At 38.5% G+C, this 26,699-nt stretch overlaps 1 protein-coding gene across 4 annotated transcripts in view; it reads right to left on the bottom strand.

The window, feature by feature from the left end:
- Window positions 1-7,410: 7,410 nt before the first annotated feature.
- LOC120525867 (serine-rich adhesin for platelets-like) overlaps window positions 7,411-26,699 on the bottom strand; it is a 79,191-nt gene continuing 59,902 nt past the window's right edge. For 2 of the 4 annotated variants that reach the window (XM_039748519.1, XM_039748520.1), the window contains exons 7-11: window positions 25,881-26,039; window positions 25,389-25,544; window positions 23,275-23,430; window positions 15,642-15,829; window positions 7,411-8,824 (exon numbers count right to left, since the gene is read on the bottom strand). In XM_039748519.1, the coding sequence (XP_039604453.1) occupies window positions 8,821-8,824; window positions 15,642-15,829; window positions 23,275-23,430; window positions 25,389-25,544; window positions 25,881-26,039 (663 nt within the window). In that variant the 3' untranslated portion in view covers window positions 7,411-8,820. The remainder of the gene's footprint in view (window positions 8,825-15,641; window positions 15,830-23,274; window positions 23,431-25,388; window positions 25,545-25,880; window positions 26,040-26,699) is intronic. The other 2 variants (XM_039748521.1, XM_039748522.1) reach the window with 2 other exon arrangements.

Raw genomic sequence — 26,699 nt, 5'->3', positions numbered from 1 at the left:
TTACGGACATTGGGAGAGGCGGGCTTCGCATCAACCCCAAGAAATGTTACTTGGTTGAGAGAAGCCAAATATTTGGGCTACCTAGTGGGCGGGGTACTGTGAGGCCACAGTGTTCCAAGTTGCAAGCCATAATGGCCTGGCCCGTCCGCAAACCAAGCGGCAAGTCCAATCCTTTCTCGGTTTGGCCGGGTACTACCGCCGGTTTGTGCCTCGCTTCTCCGAGAGCGCGCCCTTGACCGACTTGACAAAGAAAAGAGCTCCTAATACGGTGGTATGGTCTGATAAAGCGGGGGCTGCATTCAGTGACTTAAAAAGGGCTCTGACTTCAGCACCTATCTTAATCTCCCCTAACTTCTCTCTCCTTTTGTCCTCCAGACGGACGCCGGACACAGGCTTGGGAGCCGTGTTGAGCCAAAGCGCCGACGGTGTTGAACACCCGTTATGTACCTGAGCCGGAAACTGTTGGACGGGAGACCAGGTACGCGGGTGGAGAAGGAGGCTTGGCGATCAAATGGGCGGTGACGCAGCTGCGGTACTACCTCTTGGGTCGCGTGTTCACTCTGGTGACGGATCATGCGCCTTTAAAGTGGATGGCCCTTCACAGGGAGTCGAATCCGCGGGTCACGAGGTGGTTTCTTGACCTGCAGCAGTACAAATATACGCTCGTTCATCGACAGGGGTCCCTTCATGCCAACGCCGATGCCCTCTCCCGGCCCACGACCTCTCGGTGCAGGTCGCCCGACCCGACGGGTCTGGGCTGAGGGGGGAGTCTTGTCACACACGTGTGCATGGGAAGCAGCTGAAGGGCTTAGACAATACTGTTTATACATCTGCCCAGGGGGGGGCGGGGTACGCTGACGCTCTTTCTGAGTTCTCTGCAGGTCTTACCCGGGAAATCCCACCAGGAGCCGCCATTTCCAGGAAGGACACACCACCTCGGTTCCGGCCCCAAGAATGAGGTCACTTCCGGTTCCGGCCCCAAGGGTGATGTCACTTCCAGTTCCGGCCCAGAGGACGACATCATTTCCGCCCTCTGAGCTATAAAGCTCACTGCCTTTGCTTAGGCAGGCAGTTCTGTTTTGGACTCTGTTGTGTAACAACTGTTTAAATATGCCTCAAAGACTTTTGCAGCCGGGAAACCGAATTAAACGGGTGGCTGCCCCAAACCTTTCTACGTCTCTGGTCTCCTCTTCTTACAAAGGACAGAAGGAGACTGCTTCCTTTGGGCCATATATTCCCCCTATACACAGGATGACAGCATCTCTCTGGTGGAACTCCCATGTGTGCACCCATAGGACATATTGGTTGCTGTAGTCTTGAGGGGCAGCCCTGTTGTAGCACTTGAGTGCCTCCAGGGGGAGCTTCAGGGAAACACCTGGTCCTCAAGTGCTTCTGACGTGAAGTGCTGTGGCATTGGAAGCACTCCTTGGTCCAGGAAAAAGAAACAGCCTCCTTTACATCAAGTAGTCAGTGTCTGGGTTACATGACAATTGGAGTAAGATTACGTTACGTGGGGAGTGGTGCTTTACTTCAAATGTAGGATGCCTAGCTTCTGAATACGCCAACCAGTCCACTACATAACTCCTAGCCCAAAGTAAGCAGTTTCTAATGCCTTGCTATTACAACATGGGATGTGCAGGAGGAATGGAATTAGCCTCTTTGTGGAGATTGCTGGTGAGGGACCCTAACAAGAGCCATTTGGCCTCTTCGATGTTGATTACACTATGCTGCTCAAGTCTTCAGCAGTGACATGTGCTCCCAGCTGCTTTGTCTCTTTGCCTACCAGCCCCGATCTGAATCCACTTACTTGGGGATAGAGGCAACCAGTATGCCACACTAAGCAAGCTGCTGGAAATGTTCTTTCAGTCCATAGAATCCAGTGTGGTGTTCTACACTGCAGTCTCCAGGGAAGCATCTTGAGCTAAAAGAAGCACAATGCCTGAACAAACTTATTAGTAAAGCCTGCTCCATTACAGGGCGAACCCTGGACACACTAGCAGCTGTTATGGAAAACAGGATGGTGGCAAAATTGGATGCCATCATGGAAAATGCCATCACTTCCAGGAGGTGTTTTTTTTGGAGCAGTTTTAGCAGCAGGCTCATTCCACCATGGGGTGCTAAGAAGTGCCTCAGGGGTCTTTTCTGCCCATTTCTGTCATGCAATTCAATGTTTCCACCTGATGTACTGATTATGTTTATTTTTTATTTATTTATTTATCGATTGAATGATTGATTGGCTGTATTATCTGTGAGTCTGTAATATAATTAATAAAATTCACATGGCTGATAGCACTGAAGCATAGATGTGGTTCATCAATGAGTATCTCAATGTTTGGAAGAATAATGCTGTTAAACTCATGGCAGAGAGAGCACAGATGAAGTCCATCCGTGGATTGGTCTGAGGATAGTTGTGTTGAAATTCATGCATTTAACACTGTAATAAAGTGATGAGAAGGTTCATATATTCTAACAGCAGCCTGGTTCTCCAATAGTTGGTATTATGTTAATTTTTATTGACGTAAAAAGAGATGCCATCATTTGCCTAGCTACCTGAAGTTGAATTTCTCTCTTACCACAGACAATACACAATTATCTTTTTCTTATTTTTGTATCTGATCCCATAAACAGAGTCTCAGTTAAGCAATGGTTTAATTACGCTCATAAAGATGTTGCACACAATACACTTTCATCCAAAGGCTTATTATCTCACTATTTCAGTTTTGTTACAGTTCAGTTGTAAAGATTGTGTACTGTGTATTTGTGGTCTGAAACCCACAAAGAACATGGAAATAAAAAACAAATTCAATAACAAAAATGGGGTTGTTAAACTGTTGTTTGACAAAAGTCAAAGTTCAAATTCAGAACTTATTTGTTTGCAACCAGAATTCTTAACAAAGAATTTGCAAAAAAGATTTAGGAGAGTATCCACGATTTTGTACGAAGTGCATCAGTACCATGCTGGTTTAAATACAATTGATGCAACTTCCCAGACACTCTCCTTAACATCTGGGCAATGTGTCATAGCAATGGGACCAGTAAATGGCAGCACCCATAATAAAACAAAATGAGATTGTGATATTTTCAAAATATAAGACTTGATTACAAAACACATTACAAATAACAAAAAAATATATATTAAGCCCAAAATATGGACTAACATAACAGTATGAAAGATACCCAAATGAGAAGAGGCGTTCTGCCTGTAGAAACCATCTCACTATCATCTGCCCTTCTACTTTCTGAATATATAGAGAGAATCCACTTGAATACAGACTTGCAGTAAGTCAGAGCCTAAGTCTGAGATATAGGAGGAAACTGATGTGACCAGAGAAATGGAAAGAATTTGCAAACTCCATATATATTTTACATTTTGCAATGCTGAAATGTAGGTGTGGGTACAGAAGGAGCATCTGATCTGAGTAATTGTATGTGATCTTGCATCCTTCAGTTAATTTCTGTATTCATGAGAGCTGTGAAGCATGCAGTCTGTTAACCTTTAACCACTGGACCTACTGCCCTCAGTTTCATGATGAACGGTACATAATGTTTTCTGAAAATCCAGGCAAATCATATCACACAGTTTCCATCCATTCACTGTGACTTCATCAGAGCAACTACTTTAATATTTGTGAGATGGGACTGAAAAGAAAATGTTGCTTTCTTCACAAATTATAGGAGCTGGTTGTGTGCTCCAGTTCTCTGACATCAAGCTCACTGTCTTATGATTTGACGTCAGTATCACTGCCTAATCTCATTCAAATCAACCACTCAGTTCCACTGCAGTTTACATTATTACAATAATATTTTTAGGTGGGCCTACTGGCTTTTGGTCACAGTAATAAATAAGAGTTACAATAAATCTAAAACAATAATAGCTACACGAAGATATTTTTATCATTACAGAGCTCAGCACGCCTTTTGCACAGAAACCAATGAGGAGTTTGCATAATATATCACTCTTGACAAGACATATGTAGGGTTATTATTATTTGTTTTTTGTTTTCGCTGGCATAGACTGACACAGCCAGGGCAAAGTTCTCAGATAAAGGTGTGACATTTCCTCTCAAACTACATCACCATTAAGAACCAGTCATGTGTATTACTTTTGTTAAAATCAGTATGAAGCTAAATTATTCTCCATTGCCTTTGAAATTATTGCCAGACACACATACTTGCTAGGAATTTCTCTTGGTGTTACATTTATACACGTAACAAGGTATGTAGAATTAACACAATACATGACAACATGACATTATATACAGTAGCAAAAAACAAAAGCAGATAAAGAAAGTAATTTAATAAAGCTGAATTGCACCCCAGCCCTGTAATATATTAAATAAGTCCAAGATAAAATAGACACAACATGAACATAATTTATATTGAATGGAGAAGTATATAAATTAGAAAAGACAGAGATGAATCAGTCTGTGTTTAAGCAGAGCGACAGCAGTAGGTAATGAAACTGTTTCTATATCTAGTTGTTCTCGCCTTTAATGACCGGTAAAGTTTCCTCAATGGTAATAACTAAAAAAGATGGTTGCCCAGATGAATGTAGACTTTAATTTAATTTCCAGCATGTTTTCTAACCCATGATGTATACAGCACCTCAATGGAGTCCAGTTTCAGACTTGTAGTCTTTCCTGCTATCCGAATAACATGCTGTAATTTGTTTTTTGAGTGAGCTGGTGCACTGCCATACCACACTGTTATGGGGAAATTGAGGATGCTTTCAATGGCAGCTTGATATAGCTGTACCAGCACTGATTGGGATAAGTTAAACCTTTTTAAGATGATGATAGAGCAGTTATTACAATTCCTCATGTTACATCCTGGCATTGCCAATAAATGTGGAACACAGGGAGCTTCCCTAAAGAGTCTTGTTATTACAGCATCAGGATCTTCAACAAGAATTCCAGGAAAACTTCTTTAGGTGTAGACCCAACAAAAAAGGTATAAAATTTATTAGCCTAGGGCTTATAGTGGCACTACTGTACTGTCACTCTCCTTTCATTTTGCAGTTTTATGGCATTTTATAGAAGTAGAAAATCCTCCACTGTGTGTTTTTATGCAGTTAAGTGCCTTCCTTCCTTCTGGGTCACTTCATTTTGTGTGACCTTCTCTTTCACAAAATATTTTGTGCTAAATACTGATAGCACATAAGCCATTCATTCAAAACAGGTGTCACAAGAACGAGACATGGACAGATAAAGGTTTAGGGCAGCCACCCGTATATTGTGGTATCCTGGCTGCAAAAGGTCGTTTTTGTCAAATAATCAGCACTGAAGTGCATTCAACTGAGTCCAGAACAAGACTGAGGAAACAAAGGAAAAGGGGCAGGTTTTAAAGGGGGAGACAGGAAGTGAGGTCATATGGATCCGGCACGTGGTCTTCCACCATTGGTTCATAGCCGGACGTGACATCAGAGGGACTGGAGCTGGTGTGGCTGACTTCCATTGGCTCAGTCCCGGAAGTGATGTCAGGAGAGCCTGGTGAAATCTCCCAGGGATGGTCTACAGGCAAGGGAGAAAAAGAGTCAGTGCACTCTGCCACACCCCGGCATGCCTCCGAACTGCCTTCACTCAAGCCCTTTAGCTGCCTCCCATGCGCACGTGTGTGACACAGGTTAAATATCCATTTATCCATTATCCAACCCGCTATATCCTATCTGCTGGAGCCAATCCCAGCCAACACAGAGCGCAAGGCAGGAAACAAACCCAAGGCAGGGCACCAGCTCACCACAGCAGGTCAAATATGACAGAAGATAATGAAGAGGCAACAAAAAGAGTAAACTTAAAAGTAGTATACAGTACTAGGGTATTGTACCGTGTTAGCCAATATGAATGTAAAGAAAAGCCAAGCAAAATTTCACATTTTATTGGGTAACTAAAAAGATTACAATATGCAAGCTTTCAAGGCAACTCAGGCCCCTTCCTCAGACAAGATGTTATAAAGTAAAATATAAAAGTAGATCACATTTTTTTCACACACTTTCAAACAAGATGGACTGTAAATATGAGAGCCTTTCAGCTGGTAAAGGAAGATGCATTTGGTGATTATGGTGTATGTTATATAAGATGACTTATCCATACATATTCAGAACTATTGTATTATGTTACTGAAAGAATCATAAACAGACTTACTATTTTTAAAATCTGTAAGTTGCAAGTGGAGATTGTGGTCGAAATTTAACGTCTTATTAAAGAAAGAAACATCCTCTAACAGGACAATTCAGTAATCAGGCTGGAGAAAAGCTGTTCATTATACCTTTTAATGACTCCTATGCAAAATGCCTTGGAGGCAGCATTCTTGAAAAGCAGCCTGTTACAGCGTGGTCAGAATGAGCAGAATGGTCAGAGAAACAAAGGATAGAGGTTCATTTTATAAACTGTTGAATTTACGTACAGTGTCAATCAATGCATACATTTTAGTCTGGTTGGTTCATTGGTTTATGCCCAAATGATTTATATAAAATAAAAGTATATTATATTATATTCTGGTATTGCTTATTATACCTTTTGAGATAAGACATCACCCTTGAAATTTCTGTGCATATAACAACTGTCCATTCTAGTTTATAGGACATCTGCTGAGTTCTTAGTCATCTCTGTTATCCTTAAGTACATTTTGTATATTACATCAACCTTTCTTCTGCTACATTCTTTATTTACTTGACTATCTCAGTATTTTTCCTAAACAAATCTTATATTTCAGTGTACATTTTGTTGTTCACTTGACCTTTATTTGGTTTCCCACATTTATTAACCCTTTATTCTATTTCTTTAAGATGAATGCTATGTTACCTAAAATTATTTTTCCACAAGATGCAGGAATACAAATGTTTATCACTGTAGAGCAGTGGTGTCCAACTCTGGTCCTGGAGGGCAGCAGTGGCTACAGGTTTTCATTCTAACCATCTTCTTAATTAGTGACCAATTGCTGCTAATAAACTTCTTTTGTCTTAATCTTAATTGATTTGACCCCTGACCTAATTCTTTTTTTCCTTAATTAGCAGCCATAGAATAATGAGACACAAAACAAGCCAACACATGACCAGTTAACCTGTCCGCATTACACAATATCTGAAAATAAAGAAAGTAATGCTGATCTGCTCAAGTCACCAAAACATCTTGATGATGTTCTTAGAAAAAAAGAAAATCAACTGTTTGGAAAATGTGTACTTTTCCAGAATGAGTGCACCAACATGACACAGAATTAAATAACAGGTTAAATTAACAACACATATTGGCTTCTAATTAAGAAATTGGTGGGAGTGAAGATGATTGGAGCTTGAAGGCCTTAGTTGGTCATCTGTTGGCTCACTTCACGTTTCATTTTTGCTTGGCTGCCATTTGATGAAGAAAAGAATCAATTCAGGGGGCTGAATCCTTAAAAACAGGGCTATTAAAATGAAGGGAAAATAAGTTAATTAGCAGTGAAAACTGGACACTGATTAGAAAAAGGGCCTCCAGGATCAGAGTTGGACGCCCCTGCTGTAGAGCATCTCTGCAATATTTGTGCATACTATGTTATCTCCACACACACAAATACATACACATGTACTATAGGTCAGAATCACAATCAGAATTCAATTTATTAGCCAGGTACACTAATATGTACCAGGAATTTGTCTTGATAGTATTGTTGCAACATACAAGGACAACACAGAATACAAAAGATAAATATAAGAAGATAAACTATAAACTTATACTCGTATGATGCAGCATACAAGGGCAATAAAAAAATAAAGAGATGATAGGATTAAAATGTTTAGGCAGTCTACTGTCAGAATAACAGCACACGGAAAAAACATTTTAGGTGACGTATTCTTTTAGCTTTCACGATCTAGGAACTCTGGGATGATTATATTGAAAGCAGATCTAAAGTCCACAAGCATGATCCTCACATATGCCCCTGGCTTATCAAAGTAAATAAAGCTCAGACCTAAATTCACTGCATCATCCACACACCGGTTGGCTCTGTATGTAAATTGAAATGGGTCCGGGAAGTCTTTTGTTGCATTGTTGAGCTAATTCAGAATAAGGCTTTCAGAGGTCTTCATTACCTCAGAGGTTAAAGCTATTGGTCTGTAGTCGTTCCAGCCTGTGATATGATGGTGGAGGTCTTGAAGTAGGCAGGAACAGTGCACAGATCCAGAGATTGGTAGAAAATGTCTGCAAATACTGTAGACGACTGGTCTGCACATTGTCTTAGTGTGGAAGGGAAAATGAGGTCCAGGCCTGCAGCTTTTTTAATAGTTTGCTTTTTGAATAAGCATCTTTTGCAGTGATGACAGGAGGCAGAAGCTGAGAAGAAGAGGAGCGTAGAGTAGAAATAGTAAGACATCCAGTAGATTTATGGCCCATTGTCTTTCAAATCGATCGTAAAACAGATTTAACTGATTAGCCAGACTGGGATCAGCAGAACTGTTTGATATTTGTTTCTTATAGTAAGTGACCTGTTCAAGGTCTCTCCAGACTGATATGCTGTCATTTGCAGACAACTGTTCCTGCAGCTTGTTCTGAGCACTTTCTTTTCAGACCTTTGATCCATTTCTTGAAGATACATTTGGCTTTCATGTATTTCTCACCTCTCTACCAGACAATGGATGTGTCAGGTGTTATAGACAGGTCAGGATCCTAGAAAGAATCGCTAGTGGTCCCTTTCTCATCTGGCAGGCCAGTATAATGTGGACGTTCCACCTGACCAGAAAGCTTCCTGGGTGCACTGTTGATGAACTGGAAGTACTCCTAGGTGTATGTATGAAAAGAAGTCTCTCCACCAGGTCAGACAAAATTGAGAGCATAAGAGGAGGACGACATTTTATCTGGAGAGGAAGAGGAGGAGAAAGGACATAAGAAGTAGGTTATCACTGGTTTCATGCATTTTCAGCATCTCTTGCATAACAGCCCTAAATAAATAAAAAATAAGACTTTTGAAGAACCATCTGCCATAGTTTTTTTTTTTTTTCTGGGGTTTGAGGTGCAAGATATCCCCTACATTCCACACAGGGTATATTGGGAGATGTTCTGCACGTGGCTGACAAAGAGGTATCAGATATTCATTAGACTGTTGTTGCAAAAACCAGACATATGAGTCATGAAAAGGTTTGGGGCAGCCACCCATATAATTGATTTCCTGGCTGCAAAGTAGATCAAATGAATACAGCACTGCTGTGCACAAAACTGAGTTCAAAACAGAATGTGACATCACAGAGGCCAGAGCCAGCAAGGTCTCCTTCCATTGGCTCTGTCCCGGAAGTGACATCAAGAGGACCAGGTGGAATCTCCCGTGAATGGTCTGCATGCAAGGCAAAAAAAGAGTCAGTGCACTCTGCCACATCCCGGTATGTCTCGGAACTGCCCTTTAGCTGCCTCCCATGCGCACATTTGTGACACTGTAGTGCCCTGCAGTTTTCAGTCAGTTTCTATTTTATATTGAAACTTTCATTGCAAACTTCATTATAAAGAAGTCTCTGTCAATGCAATGATCATCTCTTTAATGGATGCCAGCTTCAGTGTGAACACCAGTCACTATTATGCCTCATACTAGAAATTTAACCTTTGTGAGGGATGCCAGGGGCAACGACCCGGCCGGGACGCTTTGAGGGACCGGAAGAGGATCACGTGGGGGCCACCATCCTGGTTGCTTTGGGGGCCATGGGTAGGGGGCTTGGAAGCCCAACCCTGTAGGGACCCGTGGTCATCGCCAGGAGGCGCCCCAGTGCCTTGGGGACCCTGGACCTCAGTACTTCTGCCACACCAGGAAGTGCTGGGGGAAAGAGGAGCAGGGACACCCGGAGAGCTTCCGGGAGAACAGCCGGCACTTCTGCCACACTGGGGCGTGTCCAGGGAGGAGTGCCGGAATACACCTGGAGCTCATCCGGGATGAAATAAAAGGGTCGTCTCCCTTCATTCGAGGCTGGAGTCGGGTGGAAGCAGGACAAAGCAGGAGAGAGAGTGGAGGCGGCTGGAAGAGGAAGGCATTGTGTGGCCAGGAGTGTGTTTGGGGTTCGTGTGCGCTAGGACTTGTAAATAATAGTTTCCAAATAAACGTGTGCTAGTGATGAACAACATGTCTGCCTGTCTGTGTCCGGGCCGCGTCCACACCTTCCTTTAATATATCCTACAGTGCCTTTCATTGAATATTCCATCCCAAAATGTTACATAAAAACATAATTCAGTAAAGCCTTCACATAAGAGAAAAACAGAGTGTCAGGATTATAGAGTGAGACAAAAACCTAATTTGCATTTGCATTTATTTATTTACGTTTTACATTCAAATTTATTTCAGTTACTCTCAGTGACTCTCATTTACCTCAAAATTACACAAGTTTTCTCTCACTTTAATTTACAAGCTAAAATTTAAGGAAACCAGCTGGATTCATGCTTGTACCTGAAAAATGTGGAATGATTGTCAGGGATATGCATAACAAAGTGTGAATCAATGGTGAAATATCACAAATACGATGTGCACTGATTGCAAGCAGATGGTGGTGTAATGGGTTTTAAAGAAAAGGACACTTCTGTGTGTTGTTTTTAGGTATAAAAAAGCATGTAAATAATAAATGTAAAAGTACATGGAAGGACAATAGGTGCCCTTTGTTTGAGATTTGAATGATAAGTGAAAAAGTAAATTTTCCTTTCTGCATGGAAAAAATTAAGCAAGAGGTGAATAGATGGTCCACCCTCCATCTCACATTAGCAGGGAGAATCAACACTGTTATGAAGAACATCCTTACGAAGCTTCTTTTTCTATTTCAAACCATCCTCAATTACATTAACCAATCTTATAACCTCATAACCTCATTTATTTGAAATGTGAAAAATCCATACTTCCAAAGGACAACACTACATCAACCTAATGCAGAAGGGGGCATAACACTACCTAACTTTCAATTTTATTTCTAGGTGGCAAATATACAGGCCATAAAGACCTAGACATTAAAACAAAGTGATGAATATTCAGAAGCGTGGTCAATTAAATTGTAATTGCCTTTACCTCACTAATAGCACATCTACCTGCAGTATCTTGCTCAATTGGAAGAATCCCAGCACATCACTTTTAAATTAGTGGGTAACTGATTTTCTAAACTATTTGAAACTGTAAAAAATTAAATTCTCCCTCAGAGGATCTGCTCAGAACTTTTTAAAAAATATGGCAGGACCTAATCAGTAAAATTTAAGAATAAACTTCTGTATCAGGGTGAAGCATACTCTTCCTTCCTTGTTGCTTCAAAGATTTGCTTTGTTGGCTGGCTCTCCTCTCCTGTTTCTTTTGGGTGTGGGTTGAACTTTTGCTTTGTTAAGTTTGATTTGATTGTATGGATTGTTATTTGCTTTTAATTAAAAATTACTAAAATATAAAAAAGTTCCTGATGAATTCTGTTACAGGATATTGTGATGGCTGCCTACAGGATGCAGATGTTTACCTGTCTTGTAAAAGAGTCATCTGCTTTAAAGATCAAACTGCTTTGATGGGTATCTCATCAGCATTCGATACTGTGATACAGAACTGCCTGCTTAGTTTGAAAATTAATGAGTTCTGGTGACATTGGTTTCTAATCAGCATATAGTGGTTTATGTATTTCTTGATTGCTGACAACAATGTTATTGTTAAACCAAAGAAAATGTGTTCACACTGTTGTTCCATAAAAGAAATTGGTATGTACCATTATTTAATTGATTGTCATGTTGACTTAGGCAGAGACTGAAGCATTTATATACCTCTGGGTAAAGCAGAATAAAAAAAAAGAAAAGAAAGTATGGTCAGAGACTCCAAACTGCTGCCTGCTTCTTTAATGCTTTTGGAACCATACTGCTGTGGCTTCACCCTGTAGCAACAGTGGCATGTACCTGGCCCAGGTTCCCTTAGTCTTGAGGCCAGTAACACTGGCACAGTGCTTTACAAAACAGCTTCAAAGTGCTATAGTTTTAGGTTCATATCCCAGTCTATGAATGGCTGGAAGTCTTCATGTTTGCTTTTCTCTAGATAATATTTTGTTTCCTCCCACATCCTAAAAATGAGTGTTTGAAATTTGTGGTTTTAACCTGGCCAGATGTAAGTAAGACTGAGTATATGCTTTGAGTGTGTACTACGATGGATTAATGCGAAGTCCAGATTTCTCCTGGTCTGTCTTTCTTGGTGGTCCTGGATAGGCTCCAGGTCATGGTGGGCCTGACTTCATAATGTACTAATTTCTTTTATTCAATTTGCATTCTATAAAAACTCACCAGTCCTGTCCACTTACTTTTTCTAGTTTTGAAAATCCCTAAAGTCCTAATGTCTATCACACTACTTGGTAGCCTATTTTATGTGCCTATGGTTCTCTGTGTAAAGAATAAATTCCTAATGTTTGGTGAAATTTAAACTTAACAAGTTTCCAGCTGTTTTCATGTGTTTTCTTGATGAAGTAATTACTGTACTAATTCTCTTCAGAATTTTAAACACTTCAGTCATGTTTCCTCTTAATCTTCTTTTGCTTAAATGTTTATTCTTTCCTTATAATTCATCCCATGTAGCCCTGCAATAAGCCTAGTCGCTCTTCTCTGGACTTTTTCTAGTGCTGCTATGTCCTTTTTATATCCTGGATTCCAAAACTGTACACAGTACACCAGATGAAGCCTCACCTGTGTAGTACAAAGCTTGGACACCATTTCCTTGGACTTATATTCTACACATCTTGCTATATAACTTAACATTCTGTTTGCCTTCTTAATGGCTTCCTAATACTGTCTGGCAGTTGACAGTGCTGAGTCCACTATGACTCCTAAATCCTTCCCATAAAGTGTGCTTTCAATTTTCAGACCTCCTATGGTGAGTTCAAAACTAATATTTTACTATGTGTAATACTTTACATTTGTTTTCATTAAATTTCATCTGCCACAAATCTGTCCAAGCCTGTATGCTGTTCAAATCCCTCCACAATGATTCCACACATGCCAGATTATTTGCCATTCTAACTAGTTTGGTATCATGTACAAATTTAACCAGCTTTTTACTTATATTCTTATACAAACCATTTATATATATTAAATAATATATACATAAAAAATACTTTTTAAAAACCATGCTTATATTAAGTTAAAAAGTGTACTAAAAAGTAAAAAATAAGTCTCTCATACATCCATCCATCCATCCATCCATTATCCAAACCGTTATATCCTGACTACAGGGTCACAGGGGTCTGCTGGAGTCAATCCCAGCCAACACAGGGTGCAAGGCAGGAAACAAACCCCAGGCAGGGCACTAGCCCACCGCACCTCTCATACATTACTCGTAAAATAAAAGATGGGTGCTTTTGCTGCGATTTTAAGAAGTGTTTTTTGAATATTGATTGATGAAAAGTGCCCACGCTTTTATTTTACGAGTGATGTATGAGAGACTTATTTTTTACTTTTTAGTACACTTAATATAACTGTGGTTTTTAAAAAATATTTATATATATATATATATATTATTTTCAACTTTTTTGTCTTGGGTTTGTTTTAGTATAATTTTGTAATCAATATTTTAAGACTTCCTTTAATATTTCTCTCCATTACTAGCTCCATTTATTGCTGAAATCTTTAACTATTCTTCATATGAAAATTTGATTCATGTATTGTCACTGCCAGGGGGTGCCTGGGCATTTGCTAAACCATGGAGCTGCAGCACTTTCACCACACCAGGAAGTGCTGCCGTAAGCGAATCCAGACACACCTGGAGTGTTTCCGGGTCCCCATGCAGCAATTCTGTCACACCAGGAAGTGCTGCAGGAAGACCATCAAGGACCACCTGGAGTACATCCGGGTGCAACATTAAAGGGGCCACCTCACTCCATTCGGGGAGCCAGAGTCAGGAGGTAGAGGACAGATCTTGCACGTGGAGGAGTGAGGGCGGCAGAGAAAGAGAGAGAAGGAATGGACTGAGCTGTTGTAGCTGATTGGTGCAATGCGTGCAGTGGTGTAAAGGGCAGAAGAAGAAATTAAATGTGTGCTTTTGGAACTTGTGTGTCTCAATGTCTGTCTGGGTCCGTGCTGATATAGTATGAGTGTTTGTATTTATGTAACGCCACTTCCTTTCCTTGAATCTTATCTACCCAAACATTGAAAAGATCCAATAATCAAGTCTATTGCCATGTGTATGACATTCTTACTGAGCAGTGACATTAGCACAAGACCTACAGCAGACTATACCAGCATAAACAATAAGTGCAACATAAAACATTAAACATACAGTAATATAGAACAATGCAAATACAAATCACAAATCAGGTGCGCTCATGCAGTAGTCAGTGTGTGTGCCTCTTGGGTAGCTTTTTGACCTGAAGGTAAAAACTGTTGTCTCTAAATCTGCTAGTGCAAGTGTTAATGGCTCTGCATGATTTGGGAGAATGAAGAATGTGGAAAACTAGTTGTGCATGATGACTGGGGTTTTCATAATACTGTGTGCTATTCTAAAGCAGTGGTGGTTATAAACACGAGAGTGAGAGTAGCTCTGTGCCATTAATATTCTGAGGTAGCTTCACCAGTCTCTGTAGTGCTGAATCAGCGTTGTACAAGGCTCCTGTTATGCAGCCAGGACAGAATCAAGTGAGCAGAGATGGACACATCTTCCTTAAGACCTCAGAGGGAAAGCAAGGTTTTGATGAGCCTTTTTGATAACACCAAGATGTGTTCTACTTATAACATTGGTGCAAATGTTTGAAGTCAGTTACAATAAGGTCCACAGCTTAACCAAAACTTGTAGCAATTAATTACATTTTATTCCCTTTTAGACTCCCTCATGCTGCTGTTTTTTGAAAAATTTTAAAGCAGAGTACCTTTGTTTACCGTTAATCAAGATGTAGTCTCCCTCTGAATGATTTTGGATAACAGCAGTCAAATATTAAAGCAAATGTGGCATCCCACTATCTACATTAGGCAAATGGTATTGTTACTTGCATTTTTATTCACTGTCATTTTTTGTATAACATAGATGCAGGCTCCAGAGATGCAAATGAGCGGATGCACACCTTCTTTATAACCCTTTCCTTTGACCTCTTTGAGAAAAAGATAAGCAGTATAGTTATTGCTTTGAAATAACAGCTTTATTAATTCAAAAGCAGGATTCGGATGTCCACAGAAGACTCAGGATGACATTCACTAATCCATACATGTGAACCCATTAAATACCATAACCATTTTGTTTCTATTATTATGACAGAAAAACAACAGAATAAGAAAAGGGGTTAGCATTTGCTTTCAATGACCAGCACACCTCATTAGATGAGTTACTTTCAACAGCTCCTGCATTTTCAGACATTCTTTCAAATAGGGTGTGATGACCGGCCAGCAGCTCAACCCGTCCAGGACGAGCAGCTGCTTTGGGACACTGTCTCCCCCTGGACGCTAGGTGGCGGCTTCCCTGCAGCATAGCGATGCCCTGGATTCCCGCACGGCACCATGAGATATGGAGTTCGGACCATATAAAGGACTGCTATAAACACAGCAAGCGAGTTGGAGTTGGGAGGTTGAAAACAGAGCTTGCTGGGAGGTGTGGAGGAGAGAATTGTGTATAATTATTGTATTTATTATTACTTGCCGGTGTATGGTGGTTGGGGTGCTTAGAGGCACTATTCATAACAAAGAAAAAGGAACTAAAATGCCTATTAGTAATTTTACCTGGTATCCTGCACATCTGTCTGTCGGTTTAGAGGAGTGACAGCACCCTCTTGTGTCACAGGAGCCACATCCCTGTTACCATGTTTGCCCACAACCTTTGCATACAGTGGGAAGTTGCCTGATGTGTGCAGCATATTATTTAAAGCTTTGAAATCACAGTCACTGTCTTCTTTATCCAACTGATTCTGCTAGAAAATAAAAAAAGTGCATAATTATGGTCAGCAGTCTAGATTAGTGGCTATGGCATTGTCATTTAAAACATAAGGCTGTCACTTTAGACTATGTCTCTGTCTCATTGAGTAACCATGATTTAGGCACCTTTATACTATACAGTATATATATCCACTACATAATAAATGCTAAGGTCTGTGTGTCCAGTGCCTCAGTGTAATCTGATTGGCCAGTTTGTCTTTGGTGTGATTGGTCAGTTTAGCATTGGTGACGTGAAGAAAGAGGAAATGCGAGAGTTTGATGCACAAAGAGGAGTAAAGGTGCATGCTGAGAGACTTCCATTCCAACAACAACAACATTTATTTATATAGCACATTTTCATACAAGAAAAAATGTAGCTCAAAGTGCTTTACAAAATGAAGAATAGAAAAATAGAAGGCACAATAAAAAATAAAAATAAGTCAACATTAGTTAACATAGAATAAGTAAGGTCCAATGGCCAGGGTGGACAGAAAAAACAAAAAAAAAACTCCAGACGGCTGGAGAAAAAAAATAAAATCTGCAGGGATTCCAGGCCATGAAACCACCCAGTCCCCTCTTTCCAAGACTGAAAGTATAAAACCAGACAGGAGTCGAGGAAGACACCTCAAAAATAAAGATATAGTTTGAAAAGCACGCCTTACAGGAATGTGCTTGAGAAAAGAAGTGCTAGTGAAGAGACATTCAGACACACGCGAATACAGAAGAAAAGAGCGGAAAGTACACATAAAGGAAGAAATGGGAAATATTTTTCAATTATTTTGTTACCTATGTTTTATATACAGTATGAAAGCAGTTACAGCATTTGAAACACCTTGGAAAGATGATCACTCCGGAAAGGTGCTAAGTAAGACAAATACAATGTCTAGGCCCACATTGTTATGTACAGTATATTATAATTATGCTATTGTTCTATACCAATAAATCAACATTTATTATTATCAATATATTGAGAGTACTGTGGCAAATATGATATTTGGACATACCTAAATTACATATTTTCATCTATGTGTCCCACTGTTTCACTAAAAAAAGCTAGGAAAGGGGTCACTGTCCTGTTATTTACTTCAAAATATCTGCATCATTGGGCCCTGGCCTGGAGTCAAGTTTTGGTTCAAGTGAGGTGAGGTTCAAACAATTGATGAAGCACATAACATTTCTACAGTATGGATTTTAACACACTTTCACACTGAACAATTAAGGTAATGAGTACACTGTTCTTTGTTATTTATTTAGAAATAATCCTCTGAATCATCTGGCAGTTGCTTCCCACAAATACTAATAGGATTAATTAAAGGTAAGGTTGTGCATAGTATGAATTAATTCGTCTTTGAAGCCACAGGCCAGTCCATAGTTTAGGCACTCATTTTCCTAATATCTCTCATGAATTTTTAAAATTAATAAAAATTAAATTCATTAGACAAATTTGACCTTATAAACATGAGTAGCAGGTACATGCTGACTTCAGATATTTTACCACTAGGGATGTCTGTGAATTGGTCAGCACACAATGGCAAGTGCTTGAAGATGCTTGTAGTGGAATCATCACTGTCAAATGAGTCTCTCAGAAAGTTACACATCTGATGGGTGACTTTTCAGAAAACACATTAACCCACCATCAGACGAGGTCGTTTACAGTAATAGTGACAGTATCTTTATGCTTTTTTTTTTACTTAGCAAACAGATAAAATGTAATTGTATAAATTACATGTCATCCCTTGAACTAAACTAACTAGCCTATAATCATCACAAATTCTGTGAAATGGAAGTATAACGTTTGTCTCTGACATTTATCCATGATGTCTTTTTACTCTATCATTGGTAATGCATGCAAAAAATGCAATATTTGTCTAGCTATGGAGAACTTGTTTAGCTTGGCAGGAGAAAGAGCAAATGTAAGAGTATAGTCAAGTCATTGATGATGATGAGCAACAGAGGATGAGCTTTAATGCACATTTTAATGTAAGTCCATTCGACAGGTGCCTATGCTGTGAATTAAATCTGTCCTTAGCAGTGCATTTAAATTCTACATTTGCAGTCCTGTTTAATTTCACTTTGGCATATTTGTGTCTCCTATTCTACATCAGATTGCAAATTATTATTTTGGGAACACTTTACCTTAGGCATTGCTTTGCATTGACATTTACAAAGCTTCAGTAAACTGGTTATTCCTCTGTATAATGTGAACTAGTAAATTAACTTCATTTTGGAATGGTCAGAAGCAGTGGCAGTTTGTAATATGGGGTCCTGGAGCACCACCTGAAAATATTTTAAAAACTGTACCTAGATTAATTAGTTAATGTGAAATAATCATGTAATAAATTTGTTAATTTGCACAATGTGCCTGATGTCCGCGCATGTAAATATCCGTTAAAAATTGGATCTGACTTGTATTTGTTTAATTTCTGTGTGAATACATATATTTCCTGAGTGAAGGGTGCCAAATGAGAGTATAAGTAAGTCATTGATCTTTTGGCAAGCAGGTGATCAGAGGTTGCCCTTTGGTTGCTTTGAGATTTTTCCGAGCATACAGCTCTCTGTGCCCCGGACACTCCCACATTTATTGGCAGTGAATTATTTTTGTTTTAGGTTTTTTTAATCTTTTAATCAAACTTACGTCAATGGTTCACATTTCACAACCACCATTAACGTAACTACAGATGTGTGACTGCTGCTATATGGAGATGGCAACTTCAAGTGGAACTTCAGAAATCAAAGAAAATTTGGTTATTTCTTTAATGAAATATCCATTCAAAAATTGTTCACTTGAAGAAAAAAAGGAACATAAAGGAGCTTGGACCAGAGAGACCTGACTTAAGAATCCAGCAGCAGGCAAGCGATCAAGGATGAGCTTACACGCTAACATTTTCCTCTCTTGTTATTCTTGTAGTCAGTTTCTCCGTTTGCTGTTTCAAAGTGTTAAAGCATTGTGGACAATGACAAAGGTACGAGACCTAAAACACCTTTCTAAAAAATGCAGGAGGTATGAAGTAGTCACACTCATCTAGAGCAGTGTTTTTTAACCAGTGTGCTGTGGCACAGTGGTGTGCCATGAGAGATACCCAAGTGTGCCATGGAAATAATAGTGCAGTGCACCTACATCTGAACATGAGCAGGACAAGCTCTGCAGGTTATCTCAGACAGGTCAACCTGGAGAAGGTGGCATAACAGCACTTACAGAACTTCAAGTGTGTCTCCTGACTGCTAAAGTCCATATGCTCTTTGTGTGTTTATTAGTGAGCCTCAGTGCTGGTGGATAGTGGGCAGGCAATAGGGCAAAGCAGCTTGGAGATACCTCCAAAGTGCTCAATAAGTGGCGTGTCTGTGAATTCTGATCTCAGAGCTCCTATTTGTGTGGCTTCTCCGGTAGTCCCACCTCTTTGGACAGTTGAGCACAGGTATCAGATATAAAATGTGCCTTGGGATGACTGTGCTTACAAAAAGTGTGCCACTACAGAAAGAAAGGATGGGAAACACTGAACTAGACAATAGTATGCAGCTTTTAGTCAAATGACTCAATTTAATCAGAAAGTAATTGAGAAATTTTCAGGTCTGAAGGAAAGGAGGGCAAAATTGGTGTTCAAGAAAATAAAGGTATCCTGATCGTAAAGGCAGAATACATTAAGGTTGGAATTGTTCTGTGGGTGTAGTACAAGACAGATTGGGGGGTGAGTTATGTTTTAAGATGTGAGGTCTGTGGATTTTACAATTTGAATTTGTACCCAGTTGAGGTAAGCCTGGCAAACCTGCATAGGACTGGACAGACTGGCAGTAAGTGTAGTATAAAATTAGGGTGGAAAGGACTCTGTGGGTGTGGTAAATGATAAACTGGGATGAAAGACTTGAGAAAAATCAGAGGACTAATGATTGTATAGGGCAAGTTATTGCAAGAATAAGGGGACTGTGGATGACACGGATTGAAGTTTTGCAGGAAATTAGAAATGGGAAAGCTGGCATTAGATTGGGCAGCATGGTGGAAAGGGTATAATACATTTTAGCCTGAATGTGTCCTATATGTCTGGTACTGGAACAGTCCAAGACATGCATTCGCTCTATGATGGGGAGCACTGGAGCATGTGAAATGACTAGACAGAAAGATATGAAAGGCACTATATAATAGACAGATAGATGTGAAAGGCACTATATAATAGGTAGATGTGAAAGCCACTGTATAATAGGAAGACAGATGTGAAAGGTACTATATAACAAATGAGTGCTGCGCAGTTTATCCACCCAAAAACTGTGCCCCCAACCCAAAATGTTTTTCACCAGCTGCCACTGGTCAGAAGTGTATTAAGTCAATCATAGTTCTCTTAGTATAGCATACTGCATATTCATGCATAATTTTACCAGCATATCAAATGCCACACTGCACAGGGATGAAAAACCAGTTTACTGATGCTTTGTAAGTGTCATTAACCCCACAAAAGCCTTTCTTAAGGTTCTGTTACACAAGAGTAAAATTACAATAAATGCATTTTTGCAGTAGCTAAACTAAAGTGTTACCATTACTTGTATTATTAGTGATGGATTATTATCTATACATTTCTGTTCTCCTCAGACCCCGTGTTTATGGTAGGTTGCATCGTATACATTCTGATTATGCTATCTTGAAACATTTTGTTAATTTCTGGAATCTGTCGTAAATACTGTCTGGTAAAAGTCTTATGGGTTTTCACTGCTCCTTTAAACTTGAAAGACTAAGTATGAAACATGCATAAAAGTAGACAAGTGTAAAAGCCAGTTTTTGTTTTTTATTCATTTTCACGTTAAACATTTGAATTGTTTATTGATGCCTATTTGTGTTTTATTGTTTTAAAACAAACAAGTTACAAGCTACAAATAGGCTTTCTCAGAGCAAACAATATTTAACAAGAAGTAACAGTGCTGGTATATAAAATTATTGCTTTGCTTTGAAGTAATTTGAATATATACTAAGATTTTCCATAGTTTCCTCATAAGTGCACTTTGTCTAATACACCCAGTATTTAAAGAAAATTAATTATGAAATGTTGTATCACTTCAGCCTATCCATCCATCCATAGTCCAAATCCACTTTATCCTCACTCAGGTCATGTTCCCCATTATCATCTTTACTAAACAAAAGTATATAGAAATACTGAATGTAGACATAAAAGATATTAAATAAAACAATACACCTAAAAACATAAAATGTAATGACATTGCATGATTTTGCTGTGTTTAGCTTGTGTGATGTTTATTTCTAGTAATCATTTTTTTCTCATCTCCCATGAAAGAAATCAAAGTAACCACAACACAATGACACAGCCTGAGGGTCGTGAATGTGAGCTCTCCACATTGGCATGCTACCAGCAAATTAATCAGTTAAAGCAATCTTAACTATGATATCACTTAGTTTACGTTAAGCATCTAAACATCTTAGCCATCTAAACATTATCGAATTCCTACGAATCAGGTAGCATACTGCAATGTCTTAGCCTTTTGAAAAGACTATAGCAGCTGTGAGCTACAAACAGGGCTTTGATGTTGGCCAAAACATCAGTAGCCTTGCACACTACTCACTGTTTTAAACTTGAGAGTCCCAAAACGCAATGAGTCCCTCACTAGAGAGGGAAAAACCATTAGACCCCAGCTAGTAATGAAAAGGGCAATTAAGAATCTTTAAAAATAAAAAGATTTATTTTAAGAAAAAAGCTCTGTTAAATAAAAATAAGCTCAGAATGAGCAAAAACGCACAAAAGGCAATGCCTTCAAAATAGGCAAACCAATGTCCAAATACACAATCCAGAAGGAGAAGTCAAAAAATAGTCCAAAGATTACAAGAATCCAGTAGATCACAAAGAACAGTACAACATTTGAGGATATTACCATGCCCAGAGGGGACTGGGCGGAGTTTGGAGTTTTTTTTTTCTCATTTTTTTGTTTTTTCTGTCCCCCCTGGCCATTGAACCTTACTCTTATTCAATGTTAATGTTGATTTATTTTGTTTTATAATTGTGTCTTTAATTTTTCTATTCTTTAATATGTAAAGCACTTTGAGCTACTGTTTGTATGAAAATGTGCTATATAAATAAATGTTGTTGTTGTTGTTGTTGTTGCCACAAGTGCATTTACAATGAACCACAAGGGACTGTGGGTTTTCTAGGCATTTACACGGCAGAGAGCTGGTAGTCGTAGAGTCACTTGGGGAACCACCCATAAACCATGTGGAACATAAAAGAAGACACATAGATACATAGAAACTTAATGGCTTACAATATTAATATAACAGAGGAATCAAAAATGAATAAAAAAGACATAAAAATGACATTTGAATCCTAGCCAGAGGAGAAGCTCTTGCTGAAATAAAACACTGACAGGACATCACTTACTGTATATGATAATGCACTCATGATGCTCTCCTCTGCAGCATCTTTTTGTGCAGCTTGGCAGCAGGACAGAAACTCACTTGGATCAGTAGTTCACAAAGATGGGAAAATGAGTAGACTGAGTTTCACTTGCCCACAATATGGTGACTTATTCGGCATGGGAGATTGTGGGTACTAGTTATAGAGGGGTGGCATTACATTGAATCGGTGGAACTGACATGCAGCTGAGAAGATGGGCAGAAGGTACCACAGCTGAAGAGGTACATCAATCACAGTATTTGGGGTCAACTGTCTAGCTAGTGTAACTGTCTTTATGAATATTGAATTGAAAAAGTTTAAAGATACTGTTGTCATGTCAGTGATTTTTGATGCTCAGATAATGTAGAAAGCCATTCTATTCTTTGTAGTGTAGTATACAGTAAATTGAAAATATTCCAAATCGATAAATCCCCTGGGCTGATCCCTCCATTGCTGTTTCCCTCCAACATACTGATTAGTCCTGATGACTTATGCAAGTGTGGAGCGTGAAAAGTATATTAATAAATATGTAAATTAAAAGAATGCAAACTAAAAATAACAATGATGGTGTAATAATGTGAGATTTTGTAAGTCATTTCATCTTATGTCCGAGTTAAGTTGCATGCCATCAATAAGCAAGTCTAAAGTCAAATCTCTTTTTTAAAGTGACAAAATTAAGATTCAATATGTGAGTTAAGTTGCCCATCTCTGCTCCATTCAATAATACTGTAGTACAAGCCATGCTATGTTTGTCTAAGTATGCAAGGCCAACAGAATTAAAATGTGGAACATGCTCAGTTATGTTATAAGAAACCAATCATGAAGGAATATGTAACAACATCTATATGTAGCCCTTATTGTCACATCTGTTTTCTGAACTCACCTCCAGGCAATTTAATCTCTGTCTGTTATCTTTAGGATATAGACATTCTAAAGGAAAAGACCACCCAAAAGGATGTAGTAAACTGTGCTTAAGGACTAACTCTGTCCTATAATTACAATGTTCACATTAGTATTCTTTTTAAAAACATAACTTTTCTTTATAACTGGCTTACCACTTTATCAGTGCAATCTGTAGTTTTACTAACAGGTGCCATGTTGCTTTTACCCTTCTTTCCAATGACTTTTGCATACAGTGGGAAGTTTTCTGATGCCTGTGGTGTGTTATTTAAGTCAATATATCCATGTATGTCCTGTCTTTCTGACTGTCTCTGCAAGAAAAAGGTAAAGAGCATGCTATTGTGAATTTCCTCTTGGGATTAATAAAGTATCTATCTATCTATCTATCTATCTATCTATCTATCTATCTATCTATCTATCTATCTATCTATCTATCTATCTATAAGTAGACAATCTACTGGATAAGATACTGGGCTATAAACCATTGCTGACTCACTCCGAGAGCAAGGCGTCAAAGCTACATTGGGTCATGTTGTATATTTTGTTCTACAGTGTAATATTTGTAAAGCACTTTCAGAAGAACTTCATCACATACAGGAGCTGTAAGAAGTTTTTTTCTTGTTTGACCTGTTAGAAATTATATCTTTTGAAATTATTGTACAGGATTCTGATTTTGATGAAAGATCATAGGAAATGTCTAACCTTCCCAGTCTTCAGTTCCAAAAATGAACATAAACATAAACATAAACATGATTAACACTTGATAACATTTATGGCTTAACATATAGATTTAGTTGGTAGGTTTTAATGTTTTTCTCAGTACCCTTTAGCTCCATTAAAAATGCTAGAGCAGGTTAGTTATGTTGTAAAATTTATAAAATATGTTTCAGTTTTCAATGTAGTGTTTGTGTACACCATGATTGTTAAAAACATAAGTTTGACTTGAAAAATACCAAACTTGTCACCACTGGAACTTATGATCTGTAAGATCGTCAGCTGGTGGGTATCAGCAACTGAAAAGAGGCCTAAACCATTCTAATTAATCTTGTAAAATTGCATATTCCTGTAAAGTGGCAGCTTCTAAGGTCAGTCCTCAGATGACCACAATAGGGATTTTTCCAACTACTTTCAGAATCAGTTCATCATTCTTACTTTCACTAACCTCATTATTTATTGAACTATCATTTTCTATTCTTTTATTAAAAAATTTATTATAAATACTTCTATTTTTGTTAAAATGCTTAAGTTTCCTTTGCTATTTTCTTTTTTAATTCCCTTCTTAAGGAGTTTGTTCCCTTAATTGTAACAAAATGCTGTAAACACTTAGTCGTGTAATTAGTTCAATTCTGTATTCACTCTTCATTTGTGAGAAACATTTCTGCACTGCTCATTGCTACAGCCAGCATCTGAATATAACTGGGTGAGCTAACACTAGAATAAATAAAAAAGGAAATGGCAAAAGAAAAATTAGCTATGGTAAAGAATACAAATATTTATGAATGTTTTAGAAATATTTGTATGCCAGTTATCCAATTAAGACCAGATAAAACTAAGAATGATGGCCTAATTGTGAAATTGGTTTACATGGGGCTTCCACTGGAACTGAATTTGAAAACCAGTACTGTAAAGCACAGATTGCTAAACAGAACTTGGATGCCTATGGGGTGTGAATCGTTGAAAACCGATTTGCTGTTAGTTTAGCATAGAATGAGCTTAATTGAGCCCCTGGATGTCTGCCCACCATTTCCTTCAAATATTATGACTGCTGTATACAGGCTGGTCCAGATCTAATTATGCAGATCCAGATCGTCTAGATGACTTTGATTTATGCAGGGACAATTCCAGTTCGGCAAAAAGACAATTCTTCATGTCGTCAGTTCACACACTTCTCGATGGTCATTCTCTTCTCAATGGATTTCCAGGTGATTTTCTATGTAATAAACTTAATAAGTTATAGCGTAATGAAAATTGCATAATTAGTTCTGGACCACCCTATAGGTGGGCAACATTCTGGTAAGGGAGTCTGCAGAGCAGAGGCATTGGAATATGGGGGGAGGTATCCAGCAAACAATTTTTAGAAAACCAATCATATATTAAACACATTTAAACAAATCTACATTATGTAAAACACAATCATTGTCATGGAAGTTTTCTGAACCTGCCCCCATGCTGCTTCACAATTTGTGAGTAGTCAACATTCAGAATTAAAGCTACTTAGGTCACAATTTGATTTTAGTCAATATCATATTCCTTCAGATGACTGTCTTACCATCATTTCAGGAAATTCCTCCATTTCAATAATGGGAGTCATGCCTCTTTTATCCTTCTTGTTCACTTTAGCATAAACTGGGTAGCTTCCCAATGGCTGCAGTAAATTATTGGAAGTTGTATTAGGATATCTGTTTTTTTCACCTTCTGTTTGATGCTACAAAAAAAAGTTGATCCAATCTTAGAGTTTGCATCTTTTATAACTACTACTATAAACTATACTATACTATATACATAGTATATATTTATATTTATATATAAAACTATATGTAGTATATATTTTATACTACTATTAGAGACAAATAGTAAGCCAGATTGAAAGGCCAATTTAAACTTCCATTTATTGGCTCCATTGAGTACACCTTATTGGAACAGAGCTACTCATGATTAGTCTCTGTTCAGAGTTGAAAGGAGCCAGGGAAGAATGAAAATAAATTTGTGAATGGAAGGTGGTCAGAATTTGATTTATACCATATTACACTTAGTATCTTACTGTAGTGTCTGCATGTTCAGTCACTGCACTGAGGGGCGCCATGTTCCTGTTCCCCTTCATGCCCTTCACTTTAGCATAGATTGGAAAGTTTGTTGCAGCCTGCTTTGAGATATCCAAACTGCTGAGACCATAATGATTGGTTTCTAGGTCTGCTTGATTCTGCAAGATAAAAAAAAATAAATACCTGTGCCACCAAGAAAGAGTGCATACATTTGAATATGCAGGGTCATAACTGTTACATGATATTATACAGAGTTTAAAAGCCCAAATTCACAATCAGATTACACTTAAAACTAGAATGTGCTACTGTGAATGTAAGTAATTCAATATTGCTATTTAAGACTTTCATTAAAAAATATTCATTTGCCAGATTTCTCAGTAATCCTCCTTTTATGTTGTAGGAATAATAACAACAACATCAACATTTATTTACAGTATATATAACATATTTCCATACAGCAAAATAGCCCAATGTGTTTTACAAGATGATAAAAACAAAGGTACAAGAAGAGAAAGCAATTAAAAATAAGCAATTATATTAAAGAATAAATACACAACACAACAAGGTATGGTCAGATGGCTGGGAGGACAGTAAAAACAGATCACCACCACAGAAGAATCGGAGAAAAATGTAGATTTTTGGAATCATGTTTAATACTAGGCAGCCCTATGGCACAGTAGCTCACTCTAATGCCTCACAGTTTTAGTGATCAATTTTTAATTCCTAGCCTCGTCATATGTGTGTGTGTGTGTGTGTGTGTGTGTGTTTTTGCAGATCATGCATTTTTAGCTATGTAGTACCACATTTTTAGTTGTGCC

Source organism: Polypterus senegalus, chromosome 3, assembly GCF_016835505.1.
Source record: "Polypterus senegalus isolate Bchr_013 chromosome 3, ASM1683550v1, whole genome shotgun sequence".
Taxonomy (NCBI): domain Eukaryota; kingdom Metazoa; phylum Chordata; class Cladistia; order Polypteriformes; family Polypteridae; genus Polypterus; species Polypterus senegalus.
This window is presented reverse-complemented; position numbering and strand designations above follow the sequence as displayed.